A 13443-nucleotide genomic window follows, 5' to 3' on the forward strand; every position below is an offset into this window, starting at 1 on the left:
TGTACGCGTGTGTGTGTGTGTGTGTGTGTGTGTGTGTCTGTGCATGCGTGTGTGTGTGTGTGTGTGTCTGTGTGTGTGTGTGTGTCTGTGCATGCGTGTGTGTGTGTAGAGCGATTCAGACCAAACTACTGGACCGATCTTTATGAAATTTTACATGAGAGTTCCTGGGAATGATATCCCCGGACGATTTTTTTTTTCGAAAAATACCTTTAATGACGACATATCCGGCTTTTTGTAAAAGTTGAGGCAGCACTGTCACACCCTCATTTTTCAATCAAATTGATTGAAAATTTGGCCAAGCAATCTTCGACGAAGGCCGGACTTCAGTATTGCATTTCAGCTTGGTGGCTTAAAAATTAATTAATGACTTTGGTCATTAAAAATCTGAAAATTGTAAAAAAAATCATGTTTCTTATAAAACGATCCAAATTTACGTTCATCTTATTCTTCATCATTCTCTGATTCCAAAAACATATAAATATGTTATATTTGGATTAAAAACAAGCTCTGAAAATTAAAAATATAAAAATTATGATCAAAATTAAATTTTCGAAATCAATTTAAAAACACTTTCATCTTATTCCTTGTCGGTTCCTGATTCCAAAAACATATAGATATGATATTTTTGGATTAAAAACACGCTCAGAAAGTTAAAACGAAGAGAGGTACAGAAAAGCGTGCTATCCTTCTCAGCGCAACTACTACCCCGCTCTTCTTGTCAATTTCACTGCCTTTGCCACGAGCGGTGGACTGACGATGCTACGAGAATACGGTCTTGCTGAAAAATTGCATTGCGTTCAGTTTCATTTTGTGAGTTCGCGGATCGACAGCTTGACTAAATGTTGTATTTTCGCCTTACGCGACTTGTTTTCTCTCCAGAGAATGTCACACAGCAAGGGCTAGATCTACTGTACTGAGCTCCTTGATCTTGTCGAACGTCATGTCCGAAAACCCTTTTATTTGTGTTTTTTGTTGTTGTGGGATATTACAGAATGTCAGTTTTACCGCTCATGTTTTTTGGGTTTTATTGTGTGCATGTGGGTGCACGAAGAGAGAGAGAGAGAGAAAGAGAGAGAGAGAGAGAGAGAGAGAGAGAGATAGAGAAAGATAGAGAGAGAGAGAGAGAGTGTGTGCGTGTGTGTGTGTGTGTGTGTGAGAGAGAGAGAGAGAGAGAGAGAGAGAGAGAGAGTGCGAAAGAGAGAGAGAGTGTGTGTGTGTGTGTGTGTGTGTGTGTGTGTGTGTGTGAGAGAGAGAGTGTGTGTGCGTGTGTGTGTGTGTGTGTGTGTGTGTGTGTGTTTAGGCATACGTGCCAGTCTTGAGTACTTTGGATATTTTTATTTATTATGTTTTGGTTGTTTTCATGATAGGTTGTTTAAGAGCAGACAAACCACACTTTTCTATCCATTATTTAATTGTATGGACAATCAATTATAGTATGTCTTATATTTTGTCCCATAACTACTCAGGTAAACTCTCCATTTAAAGGCACAGTAAGCCTCCCGTAAACCATCACAGATACTGTCAGGCTTTTACACACAGTACAAACACCCTTCCATTTGAAGGCTCACCGAACGGGAACATCCTAGGTGCCCTCCGTAAAGAGCGAGCAATATTCAAAGAATTAATTTTGTCGATTGTCTCCTCACACAATCGGACCGTGGTGCGTTTTGGCGCTAGACCTAACTTTTAAAATCTAAATAATAAATTGACAGCTTGTTACACAAACATTCTTAAATCATAAAAGAATTCTTTTTTCATCAAGACAAGATCAGTACAATTTGAAGTTTTAAAAGTTTGAAAAAAGAAAAGCCCGGAAGCAGGGTCACGAAAGGTCGTGGTTCTCGTAGCAGACGACGGTTTATGCATATCGCCAGTTCCTCTGAACAGTCAAAAGCCATCGCTAGAGTTCTTGTGAACCACAGCCGTTTGTTTCGTGCATAGTCAGAGGTACATAATTAATAACGTGGTATTGCAGATAAGCTCACAGCGAATTACAAACTGACGACAACATTGTGAAAAAGGGAAACTGGATCACAGGGGTAAGATAAACCACGCAAAAATAAATTCTTTGAAAACTGCTCGCTCTTTACGGAGGGCACCTAGGATGTTCTCAAGCGGTGAGTGTTTAAATGAAAGGGTGTTTGTACTGTGTGTAAGAGCCTAACAGTATCTGTGATGGTTTACGGGAGGCTTACTGTACCGTTAAGAGAAAGCTATGCAAAACAATTCAAACACCAAGCGAGTTTCATCACTTTATGCTTTTCATCTTTGGTCGATGACTGGCCTCCTTATCTTCCTCAGTGATATCAGTGTCAAAAGTGACTCTCACTTGAGGGGTCAAAACCTGAAGACAATCCCCACAGCGACGTCGTTCGCATGACGTGATGGTCAACGGCTACCGGAAACGACCTTTTGAGCTCTGGAAATCAGCACACGCCATTCAGTCGATTGCTTAGAATTAAACGGGACTACCGTCAAGTTTGTCAATGAGTTTTGAAACTTGAAGAAAAACCTGGCAGCGTCGAACCTCCCTTACTGTGGTGTCCACTTCTCTATTTCGTTCACAAAACAAAAAAGCCAGTGATAGAATCCAAAGGTCTACAACTGAGGCGGCTTTTCGAGACTGAATCTTTATCAGTTTACACCGATACATGTACGTAGCACGGCTGTAACAGTGGGCCTGTCTCGTGGAAAGGGAATGCTTTGACTGTATCACTTTAACAAGTCGCGTGAAGCGATATATAGAGAATAAGAATAAGAATAAGAAGAATAAGAATACTTTATTATCTCATAGAGAAATTCAGGGGTGGTACATAACAATAATACAAACAAGACATTGATTTTACATAAAACATATAGCACTATATAACATGGACATCTTTAAAGCACTGCGCTTACATATTCTTGCACACCTACGCGTATAACGAACTATGGCTAAACATCATTGCAAAATATCATAACATACAATATATCGCAGGACATACACGGTTGTACATAAAACCAATACATACATGTACATTACTACTGATTGCACTGGCAGAAGAGGGGCTGAGTCGGGTATGTGGATGTGTTTACATGTTGCTAAGGGTGATGGATTTGGGGATGAAGCTGTTTTGCAGCCTGAGTGTCCTAGCTTTGTGCGTGCGAAGTCTACGGCCAGAGGGAAGGAGTTCATAGAGGTGGGCTAGGACATGGGACCTATCTGAAGCTATCCGAGGTTTTTTTTTTTTAAATATTGAACTGCGAGCGAAAGCGAGCTGTTCACTATTTGAAAAAGCAACGAGTGTAAATCTGGTACGACACAGCAATCCATGTAGTATTCTGTTTATCCTACATACTGTACTTACGTGTATTTTACTGAAAATGTCTTGCAGTCGATGCAGCTAACTTGAAGACGCTTGTTTTGGAACCTCGATCTCTTCTAAAGCCTCGTGCAATATATTACCTCAAAGTACAGAAACGTCACTCTGAAAGTGTGGCGTGACGTGTTAGTTCTAAAAATTCATCGAGAGTAATTGGCGAGCGCAATTTTATTTTCTATAATGACGTTTGTCTCGGTGACTTTGGCATCATAAGCAGTGGAAAAACAGGTCCCTGCCAGACTTGCTTGACATGACCTCATTTACATGATATACACACGTGTGATTTGAACGATTATTATCTCACGAGTGTCTCTTTCACGTATGTAGGATAAAAAAACATTTAGTCAAGACCAACACCACAAACCAATCATCGCCGAGACTACATCCAGATAGTCTCGGCTAACCATACCGAAATCCGAGACGGGTCACGCTCCGCGAAGCACGCGTCCGTGGTACTAACTGAACCTATTAGCATATTTTTAGAGTTAACATGACATATCTATATATTTTTGAATGTAGGAGAAGATGGGGAATACAATGCATACAATTTTAAATCTGTTTGCGAAACATCGATGTTAATGACAACTTTAATGAGCAAACTGATTAATTAATGTTTAAGCCTCCAAGCTGAAATGCAATACCAAAGTCCGGGCTTCATCGAAGATTATTTGACCAAAATTTCAACCTATTTGGTTGAAAAATGAGAGCGTGACAGTGCTGCCTCAACTTTTACAAAAAGCCGGATATGACACCATCAAAGACATTTATCAAAAACATGAAAAATTCGTCTGGGGATATCATGCCCAGGAACTCTTATGTAAAGTTTCATGAAGATCGGTCCAGTAGTTTCTCTGAATCGCTCTATACACACACACACATACACACGCACACACATACACCACAACCCTCATCTCAATTCCCCGTCTATGTTAAAACATTTAGTCAAAACTTGACTAAATGTAAAAACGCAGTCTTATTCTTTTGCAACATTTCGCCTAAGGCCTGGTTGTCAACAGCAAAGCGAACATCGCCTTTGTCGCCATCCGTCGCTTGACTTCCTGACCTTGCTGTTGCTAACAGTTACATCTGATTTACCTCGTCTGGACCACAAGACGAATAAGCCGCAACAAAGTTATTTCGCGCCTTTGCTCCAATGCTCCAATGCGTGCCTGGCTCTCTCTCGATGTTATCTTCTCTGCCATTGGCTCTAGCCGCACGCGGCACGAAGTTGATCCAAATGAGGTTAAGTCAATATAGGAACATGTTGAAAACAAAGACAGGGGGTCGTCGGAAATAGTTCGAGAGATCAGTGGATAGTGTCCGGAGGAAAGGGAGCTCCCGTAAGGCTTTGTTTATCACGTTTTGTCTTCTTTTCTTCTTTATTTTTGAAAAAATAAGTCCGACGGAGAGAGAGAGAGTGAGAGAGAGAGAGGGGTGGGTGGGGGGGTGGGGGGTGGGAGAGAAAGAGAGAGGGGTGGGGGGGGGGGTGGGGTGGGGGGGGAGGGGGAGGGACGACCCAACTTGAGAAACAAAGTGGGAAGCAGCGTACAACAACTAAGTAGGACGGAGAAGAGAGAGAGAGAGAGAGGGGGGGAGCCGGAGAGAGAGAGAGAGGGAGAGAGGGGGAGAGAGAGACTGAGAGAGAGAGAGAGAGAGAGAGAGAGAGAGAGAGAGAGAGAGAGAGAGAGAGAGAGAGAGAGAGAGAGAGAGAATACGAATACGAATACGAAAGTTTATTCAGTTTTAGGCCAGAGCCCCTTCTGAAGGGTATGCGCCCATACTACAACATAATCATAGTAGAATATTGTGTTGTTTCATAAATGACCAGAGAGAGAGAGAGAGAGAGAGAGAGAGAGAGAGAGAGAGAGAGAGAGAGAGAGACAGACAGGCAGGCAGACATAAACAAAGTGAGACAGAAAGAGATAGAAACAGACAGACAGAGAGAATGAGGGAGAGAGACAGACATACAGAGCGAGAGAGAGACAGAGGGATTAAGCGAGAGACTGAGAGAGAGAGAGAGGCACACAGGCGTAGAGAGAGAGAGGCAAAGAGAGAGAGGCAAAAGAGAGAGAGAGAGGCAAAAAAAGAGAGAGAGGCAAAGAGAGACAGAGAGAGGCAAAAAGAGAGAGGCAAAGAGAGAGAGGCGAAGAGAGAGAGGCAAAGAGAGAGAGGCAAAGAGAGAGAGGCAAAGAGAGAGAGAGAGGCATACAGGCGTAGAGAGAGAGAGGCAAAGAGAGAGAGAGGCATACAGGCGTAGAGAGAGAGAGGCAAAAAGAGAGAGAGAGAGAGGCAAAGAGAGAGAGAGAGGCAAAGAGAGAGAGGCAAAGAAAGAGAGAGAGAGAGAGAGAGAGGCACACAGGCGTAGAGAGAGAGGCAAAGAGAGAGAGAGAGGCAAAAAGAGAGAGAGAGAGAGTGGGAGGGAGAGAGAGAGGGAGGGAGAGAGAGGGAGGGAGAGAGAGAGGGAAAGAGAGAACGTACTAACAGGCCAGTGTGTGTGTGTGTCACGTCTGTACGAAGGGCCAGGATAAAGACTTGGGGTTGGGGGGAAGGGTGAACCAAGAGAGGTCAACAAGAGAGACTGACCGGATGAGAGGGGTGAGAGGTCTCCCCTCTTACAAGCTCGGACCCTTCACACTGTAATAACATACACGAAGGACAAAAGTATTACACAGGCTTTACGCCACGGTTTTACTACAAGTCGAAGAGCAGTACGAAATCTAGTATAAGTGGCCCAACTATTTTTACGTCACTTTTTTGTTGAGCGGTATAAAAGCAAAATGGGGTCATTCTCGGGTGTCACATGGACGGATGTTGACAATGGTGCAAGCGTTTTGATTTTGTTGTGGCTTTTCGATTTGTGTAATTCATGTGGTCGGAGAGAACGATATTATTTGCACATTGGATTTAGTAGCTGCTTCCCCAAAAGAAAGGAGCGAACAAGGGCAAAAGGTGAGTGATAATTAATGTAATGCGCTATTATAAAAAACACACACACACCCACACACAATATTAATACAGAGGCCAGAGTCAAAAGATTCTAGTAAACACAGAAAACCATACAATTCGAGTAAAAACAAAAGTAGACTTAAGTTGTCTTAACCAACGCATGATCCGCAAATACAAGCAAGCTTGCACTATACATGTATATACACTTACAAACTTTTAATGCACAGTTTGTAGTTATGGTATATATACCAACCTGCAATGGAAACTTGCTGAAAGGAATCGTATTATGTACTTTGCACGGACTTTGTTGCCGATTTTAGGCAGTTATATAAAAAGCGATACATATTTTATTTAACGACCAAAAGTATATTAATGCTTATTAAAAGCTGACTGAATTTGAAGTTTTGTTAAACGAAATCTTTAAGCTCAGTTCGGCCCTCGAAATACTTTTACGTTGTTCACACTGTGTACTATGTATGGAACGCCGTTCAAAATCCTTTTCCGATATGGATGTCTTTGGCTATTCTGGATAGCAGGGTAGCATTGTTGAGTACATTTATTTTGATACATGTGACCACTCCATGCTGTAATTGTCGTTGTCAATTCGTTTCAGCTCAAACAACATGGCGCCGAATGGCGGACAGAACGTAAAATGGATGGTAGGTAAACCGCTCTTCATTCTCTCAGTCAAGCGGCTCTTGACACGGAAATGAAGTGGTTAATAACGTGCATGTCAAAGTTTCTTTTGTTGAGTCAGCTTAAGGTTCTTCTAGATAAGTTTCTGGAGGTTAACGTTGTGTATACGTTTTAATTGTAGAATGTGTTGCACATCTTTGTAGATATTCATTAAAGGACGCTTCCAAGGCCGTTAACATTTTGCTGTAAATCTCATGTGATTTCGTTAGGGATTTGAAATCCAAGAACATTAGCCCGATTTTCAATGAAAAAAATCCAATTGCACAAGCAGTTTATCATTATGAAAAAATTAAGATTAAAAGGCAAACGTTTCATTTAGGCACTCTTTAGAGACAAAGAGCAGGAAAGGTACTGGTGGGTTTTGGGTTGTATTTGACTGTCAGAGCAAGCGGTAAGGTATATCTGTGATGGGGTAAAGTTTCTGAAATCAAATGGGGGGACATGTTGAATTCAATATCGCTTTGGGTTTACAACCTCTAAGTGAGTCCAGCAAAGGCAGTCATGTTTAAAATGATGTTTTTGCCCAAAGACAGCCATTTCGGTGTGGCTATTTTTGGCCATGACGTCAGTGCTGGTGACGGCCAAAGTTTCGTTGCTATGGATACTACGACTGTACAAGTACGAACAGATTCACCCTGCAACGTGGTAAGTCTAGTTTTCTTACTTTTAAATGGAAGCGAATGCACATGAAGCACAGTCTGTTTTGTTTTAGCCATTGCACCAGTTAGTGTGGAGATGAACATCTTAATTCTACACATGCACTCCCACTGACGCCATTAAAAGGCACATTCCTTCACCCCTAAACATTTCTGCTTACCGTCTGAGATCTGACCAGGCTTGTATACAGGATAAGGTCCCCCCAAAAATAGGTGTGGTTAAGGTAACATAGCCAAAAAAAAATAGGGTAGGAAGGTAGGCAATCACTTTTTTTTTAAAACTTTTTTTTCTAATGTGGACAAATTAAACCCACTTGACAGGGAAATGAGTGTGCGACTCGGGCGCTTTCGCTTTCATTGCGTTTTCTGCACTCGTTTTCTTTTTTTTGTTTTGTTTTTTTGACAAATGTAATAAAAAGTTATAGGGTCGGCCCCTAAAAATAGGGTAGGTCGGGTTACCGTAACCACACCTATTTTTTTTTAGGCCTAAGACCATTCCGCCACTTGGTCACATGCCAGAAATGAATAGGCTGCATGCTGTCTGTGCACAGTTTATTTTGTTAGTTTAAAGGAATTCATTCATTCAAAAAGTACCGCAACACGGTGGCCTAGTGGTAAGGCGTCCGCCCAGTAAGCGGGAGGTCGTGGGTTCGAACCCCGGCCGGGTCATACCTAAGACTTTAAAATTGGCAATCTAGTGGCTGCTCCGCCTGGCGTCTGGCATTATGGGGTTAGTGCTAGGACTGGTTGGTCCGGTGTCAGAATAATGTGACTGGGTGAGACATGAAGCCTGTGCTGCGACTTCTGTCTTGTGTGTGGCGCACGTTAAATGTCAAAGCAGCACCGCCCTGATATGGCCCTTCGTGGTCGGCTGGGCGTTAAGCAAACAAAAAACCCAAACAAAATTCAAAAAGTTTAACCTACGACATGAAGCCGTATCCCATGTTAGAGCGTGGCCAGGGCCGAGGCCCACGAGAAAGTTACCAACCTGTTGGATTGGTTGAAATTGAGATTTGTTGTAATTTCAACGAATCAGACTCCGCGGTTTGTTCTCTCATGTTTGGGTGGCACCTACTTTCGGTTCGTGCATCTCAGTCCTGATCTCAGACGGCTAGTCGAACTGTTTACACGGGAAATACTGTGCCTTTAAAGTAACTCCCTCCTTGTACACAGATCTGCACAGGGGATATAGCTCAGTTGGTAGCGCGCTGGATTTGTATTCAGTTGGCCGCTGTCAGCGTGAGTTCGATCCCAGGTTCGGCGGAAATTTATTTCACGGAGTCAACTTTGTGTGCAGACTCTCTTCGGTGTCCGAACTTCCCCCCGTGTACACTACATTGGGTGTGCACGTTAAAGATCCCACGATTGACAAAAGGGTCTTTCCTGACAAAATTGCTTAGGCACAGTTAATAATTGTCTACCTATACCCGTGTGACTTGGAATAATAGGCCGTGAAAGGTAAATATGCGCCGAAATGGCTGCAATCTACTGGCCGTATAAAATTTCATCTCACACGGCATCACTGCAGAGCGCCTAGAACTGTACCCACGGAATATGCGCGATATAAGACTCATTGATTGATTGATTGAACCCCCTCCTTGTACACCTACACAGATCTGCACAGGATTTTACATCGGATAAGAGGATGGCTACGTCTCTGTGTGGACAAATACCAACAATCTGTAGCCTATCATTTTCCTGTTCATAGTGGACATTCTGTTTTGCTGAGATGATCGTATCTTACATCTATCTTCATCAAGTACGGAATTCTATTGGAATAATGAGCAAGAAAAGTTGAACAAAGTGAGTCTATTATCACATCATTTATAATGACGTCATATACCTTTTGTGACGTCACAGGTACGTCATCATGCTGGTGCTGCTGGAAGCTCCCCTCGTGACGCATGTGGTACACCTGGTGTGGAACACACCTTTCATCAACGGATCACGATCGCCGCTACCCAGAAAGTCTGTCATTGTCATGGTCAGTACTGGCTAGCCTTCTTCTTCTTTCATGGGCTGAAACTCCCACGTTCACTCATGTTTTTGAACGAGTGGATTTTTACGTGTATGACCGTTTTTACACCGCCATTCAGGCAGCATACGCCGATTTCAGGGGAAGCATGCTGGGTATGTTCTTGTTTCTATAAACCACCAAACTCTGACATGGGTTACAGGATCTTTACCGTGCGCACTTGGCCTTGTGCTTGCGTGTGTTTAAAGGCACACTCCTTCTCGTGTAAACTACTCGGCTAACCATCCCAGAGCTTTGATATGTAATAAGACTATCCCTCTACTTGGTCATATACCAAAAATTAACAGCCCGGATGCTCTCTGTGTACAGTGTGATATTTTTGATGAATTAATGTCGTTAAAGCCATCAGTGGCATTTTAAGAAATTACCTCATTCAAACAATCCAAATCACCACAGCAAGCAGTCAGGTTGTTGATGTTTGGTTTCAGGGAGAGTACAAAATACTGTGACGGCATTTCCTTGCCAGAAATCAGACCCAAAACATATTCAGATACGTTTTTTGTCACTTATTTCATTTGTCTCATAACTATTTGTAAATCCGTTCACTACAACAACAAAAAAACACAAAACAAAAAACCCACACACAATAACAACAAATAATGGGTCGATGTACTTGTAAATGTCTTGTTTTGTCAAAAATTAATCGGTCGATCTCTATACTTACCTTTCTGTTTTTTTAATTTATTACTATTTTTTTTCATGCTAAAAACAGGGAATCCTAGGGAGCATATCCGAGAGCGTGGCAGGAGTGGTGTTCGCTACAGAAATATCCTACGTGCTGCCCGAGCCTGTGCTACTGTTACTGCCTGCCGCTGTCTTTACTCTCCATCTCATGCTGTCAACCAGTGCCAAGCTCAGGGTATGTTACTGGCACTTCTTTGTTAAGCCTCAAATTAAGTTAATTTCGCGAAGTCTAGGTGGCTGAATGAAGCTCTGGCACTGAATTTTCGACAGAAGGACTTCGCTAGGACTTCAGGAAGTCGACTTTGGGTTCAATTAGCTACAACAGTTACAGCGTTGCTTCTCTTCTGGGGTGGGGACGAGGGTTTGACTTCCACAAACTGAACAAACACAAACAAAACCAAAGAGAAGAATTTCTGCTAAATGCCCTTCATTGGACAAGCTATCCTTCCAAGACGACAAATGCATCAACATGTCGTAGGAATGACACAGGAGCAACGCAACACATCTCTCCATAAAGAAAACACCCAATCACCATTATTCATGTAACCCCTATGTGTTATACGAAAATGTGTCACAAGGCATATATACATCTCACAAAATACCAATTTCCGTAAAAAAACCAAAAAAACACCACATAGTAAAGATGTTCATCTTCGTATACAGTATTACTGGTCTGGGTGGCCGAGTGGTAAACGCACTTGCCTCGGAAGCGAGAGGTTGCGAGTTCGACCCTGGGTCAGGGCGTTAGCAATTTTCTCCCCCCTTTCCTAACCTAGGTGGTGGGTTCAAGTGCTAGTCTTTCGGATGAGACGAAAAACCGAGGTCCCTTCGTGTACACTACATTGGGGTGTGCACGATAAAGATCCCACGATTGACAAAAGGGTCTTTCCTGGCAAAATTGTATAGGCATAGATAAAAATGTCCACCAAATACCCGTGTGACTTGGAATAAAGGCCGTGAAAGCTGAATGCTCGCCCTAATAGGCTTGAGGTTTGCTGGCCGATGTGAATGCGTGATATATTGTGTAAAAAAATTCCATCTCACACGGCAGAAATGAATATGTAAAGCGCTTAGAGAACGTCAAGCGCTATATAAATCTCCCCATTAAATACTTCAGTGAGCCGACTGCTTAGGCCAACAAAAAAAAGGTCTGTTTACGGTAACATAGGCCAAAAAAATAGGGTCGGTAGGTCGGGATTTTATTATTTTTTTCTTCTCCAAAAAACCATATTTTTACGTTATTTTTCTTTTTTTCTTCTTTTTTTTCCCCCCCCCAAATGCCAAAAAAAAGTCTAGGGTCGCGCGAAAAAAATAGGGTCGGTCGGGTTACCGTAAACAGACTATTTTTTTTTGGGCCTTATCATATCTTCTTATTCCTCAAACAGGAAACGTCAAACATAAAAGCAAACCTCTCAACGCCCTTCGGAGCTGGCTCGACCAAGACCAAACTCGATTTTGTGGAAAATGACAAAAATTCCAAAGGGAGGCAAACATGGCAGAACTGCGTTTGTATCTTAATGAGCAGTTATCTCCTGTGGGCGCCGGCGGCTGTGGCAACACTGCTTCACGTATGGTCGACGTTCAACATGAGACTTGGGGCTTGTGTCATGCTGGGTCCCGCCATTCTGGTGCTGTCTGCTACGTGGTCTCCGCATCTGCAGTCTGCCGTCGTCAAGGTTAAGGCCAAGGGTCAAGGTCAGTGTAGAACTGTCAATGTCAATCTGCAATATCATGTATTGATTTCAGGTTTCGAACCAAATCTTTCAATTCCCGCCATTCGCGTGCTCACTGACACGTGATCATTTACAGCCTGCTGTCGTCAGGTCAAAGCTATAGGTAAAGGTCAGAGTAGAGCAATGTAGGGATTTGGAGGCCTTTCAGAAATGAAGCAAAACCTATCCTTTCAAACGCCATGATGTTTTTTCTCATGAAGTCAAGATACCAGCATTGTTTGGTATCTGAATCCGAAACAAGTCACGAATACAAACAGTATTGGCACCTAAGAAATCATAGCTTGTATAGAGAATACTTTGACACGACCTCGTTTACATGATATATACGCGTGTGGTTTGAACAATATTGTTATCTCATGAGTGGTCTCTCTCACGTATGTAGGATAAAAAGAAATACGCCACTTGTTTCACATTTTCATGATATTGCTAACCGTGGGATTCGGAAGAACATCAGAACTCTTTTTATTATTCAAAAAGTGTTTTTCATTTGTTGGGTAAACCACATTTATTCAGCATGAAAAAACCCACATCACTGCGATTGTCGTTGTGCAGGAGGAACACAGAAGAACTCCACACTCAGCCTGATCTACACGTTATTCCGGATTGGTACTGTCCCTCTCACCCTCTACCTCGTCATGTTTTTCAAGATTGAAGCTTTCAGACATGATGTCCTTGGATTCCTGCGTCACGTCAGCGATGACGTCACAGACACACGCGTCTGGCTGCCAGTCTTTCTGGCATCTCTCTTCGGATTGGTCAGCGTTATGATGGGAGGCGTGGCTGCGAAGGTGGCGCTGCTAACCCCGGGCATGCGCATTCCAGCTTTCGTGACTCCTTTCGCAAGTTTTTTGGCGGCCACTGTGCTGTGGAGAGATTTAGAAAGTAAAGCTTTCTGGGAACTTTCAGGGACTGATATCGTAACGTGGACTGCCTCGGGAGTGGCTTTCGTGGCTTGGTTGATACCTTTCTTAATGCCAGGCGTGCCAGTCGTAAAGTCACCCAGACAACTCCTGAGACCATTCTCTGACAATTTCCACTCGTTCACCTGGAGACCGTTCTTCCTGGAGCAGCATCTCATGCTTAACACTCACGTCAATGACAACGAAAAGTCCAGTTCAAGTGATTCTTCCAACGACACTTCGGGCCGAGGATCTGCCGGCGGGGACAAGAGGAGTGGGAGGGACAAAATGAAGAAGGTATACATCTGCACCACCATGTATCGAGAGACAGAGACCGAAATGCGAAGGTGAGTTTACACGTTTAAGGAGAATAGGCGCTGTAAAAATGGCATTTTGTAGCAAGAGTTACGTCTGAGGTTTTCGCTGACCTTA

General features: G+C 42.9%; 1 protein-coding gene across 1 annotated transcript in view; it reads left to right on the top strand.

Moving 5' to 3' along the window:
* Positions 1-6931: 6931 nt before the first annotated feature.
* The window catches only part of LOC138977288 (uncharacterized), a 24302-nt gene continuing 17790 nt past the window's right edge, over positions 6932-13443 (top strand). The window contains exons 1-6 of the mRNA XM_070350190.1: positions 6932-6967; positions 7534-7649; positions 9521-9644; positions 10408-10554; positions 11645-12074; positions 12665-13358. Coding sequence (XP_070206291.1) covers positions 6932-6967; positions 7534-7649; positions 9521-9644; positions 10408-10554; positions 11645-12074; positions 12665-13358 — 1547 coding nt within the window. The remainder of the gene's footprint in view (positions 6968-7533; positions 7650-9520; positions 9645-10407; positions 10555-11644; positions 12075-12664; positions 13359-13443) is intronic.

The sequence above is a fragment of the Littorina saxatilis genome, linkage group LG9 (assembly GCF_037325665.1).
Source record: "Littorina saxatilis isolate snail1 linkage group LG9, US_GU_Lsax_2.0, whole genome shotgun sequence".
Taxonomy (NCBI): domain Eukaryota; kingdom Metazoa; phylum Mollusca; class Gastropoda; order Littorinimorpha; family Littorinidae; genus Littorina; species Littorina saxatilis.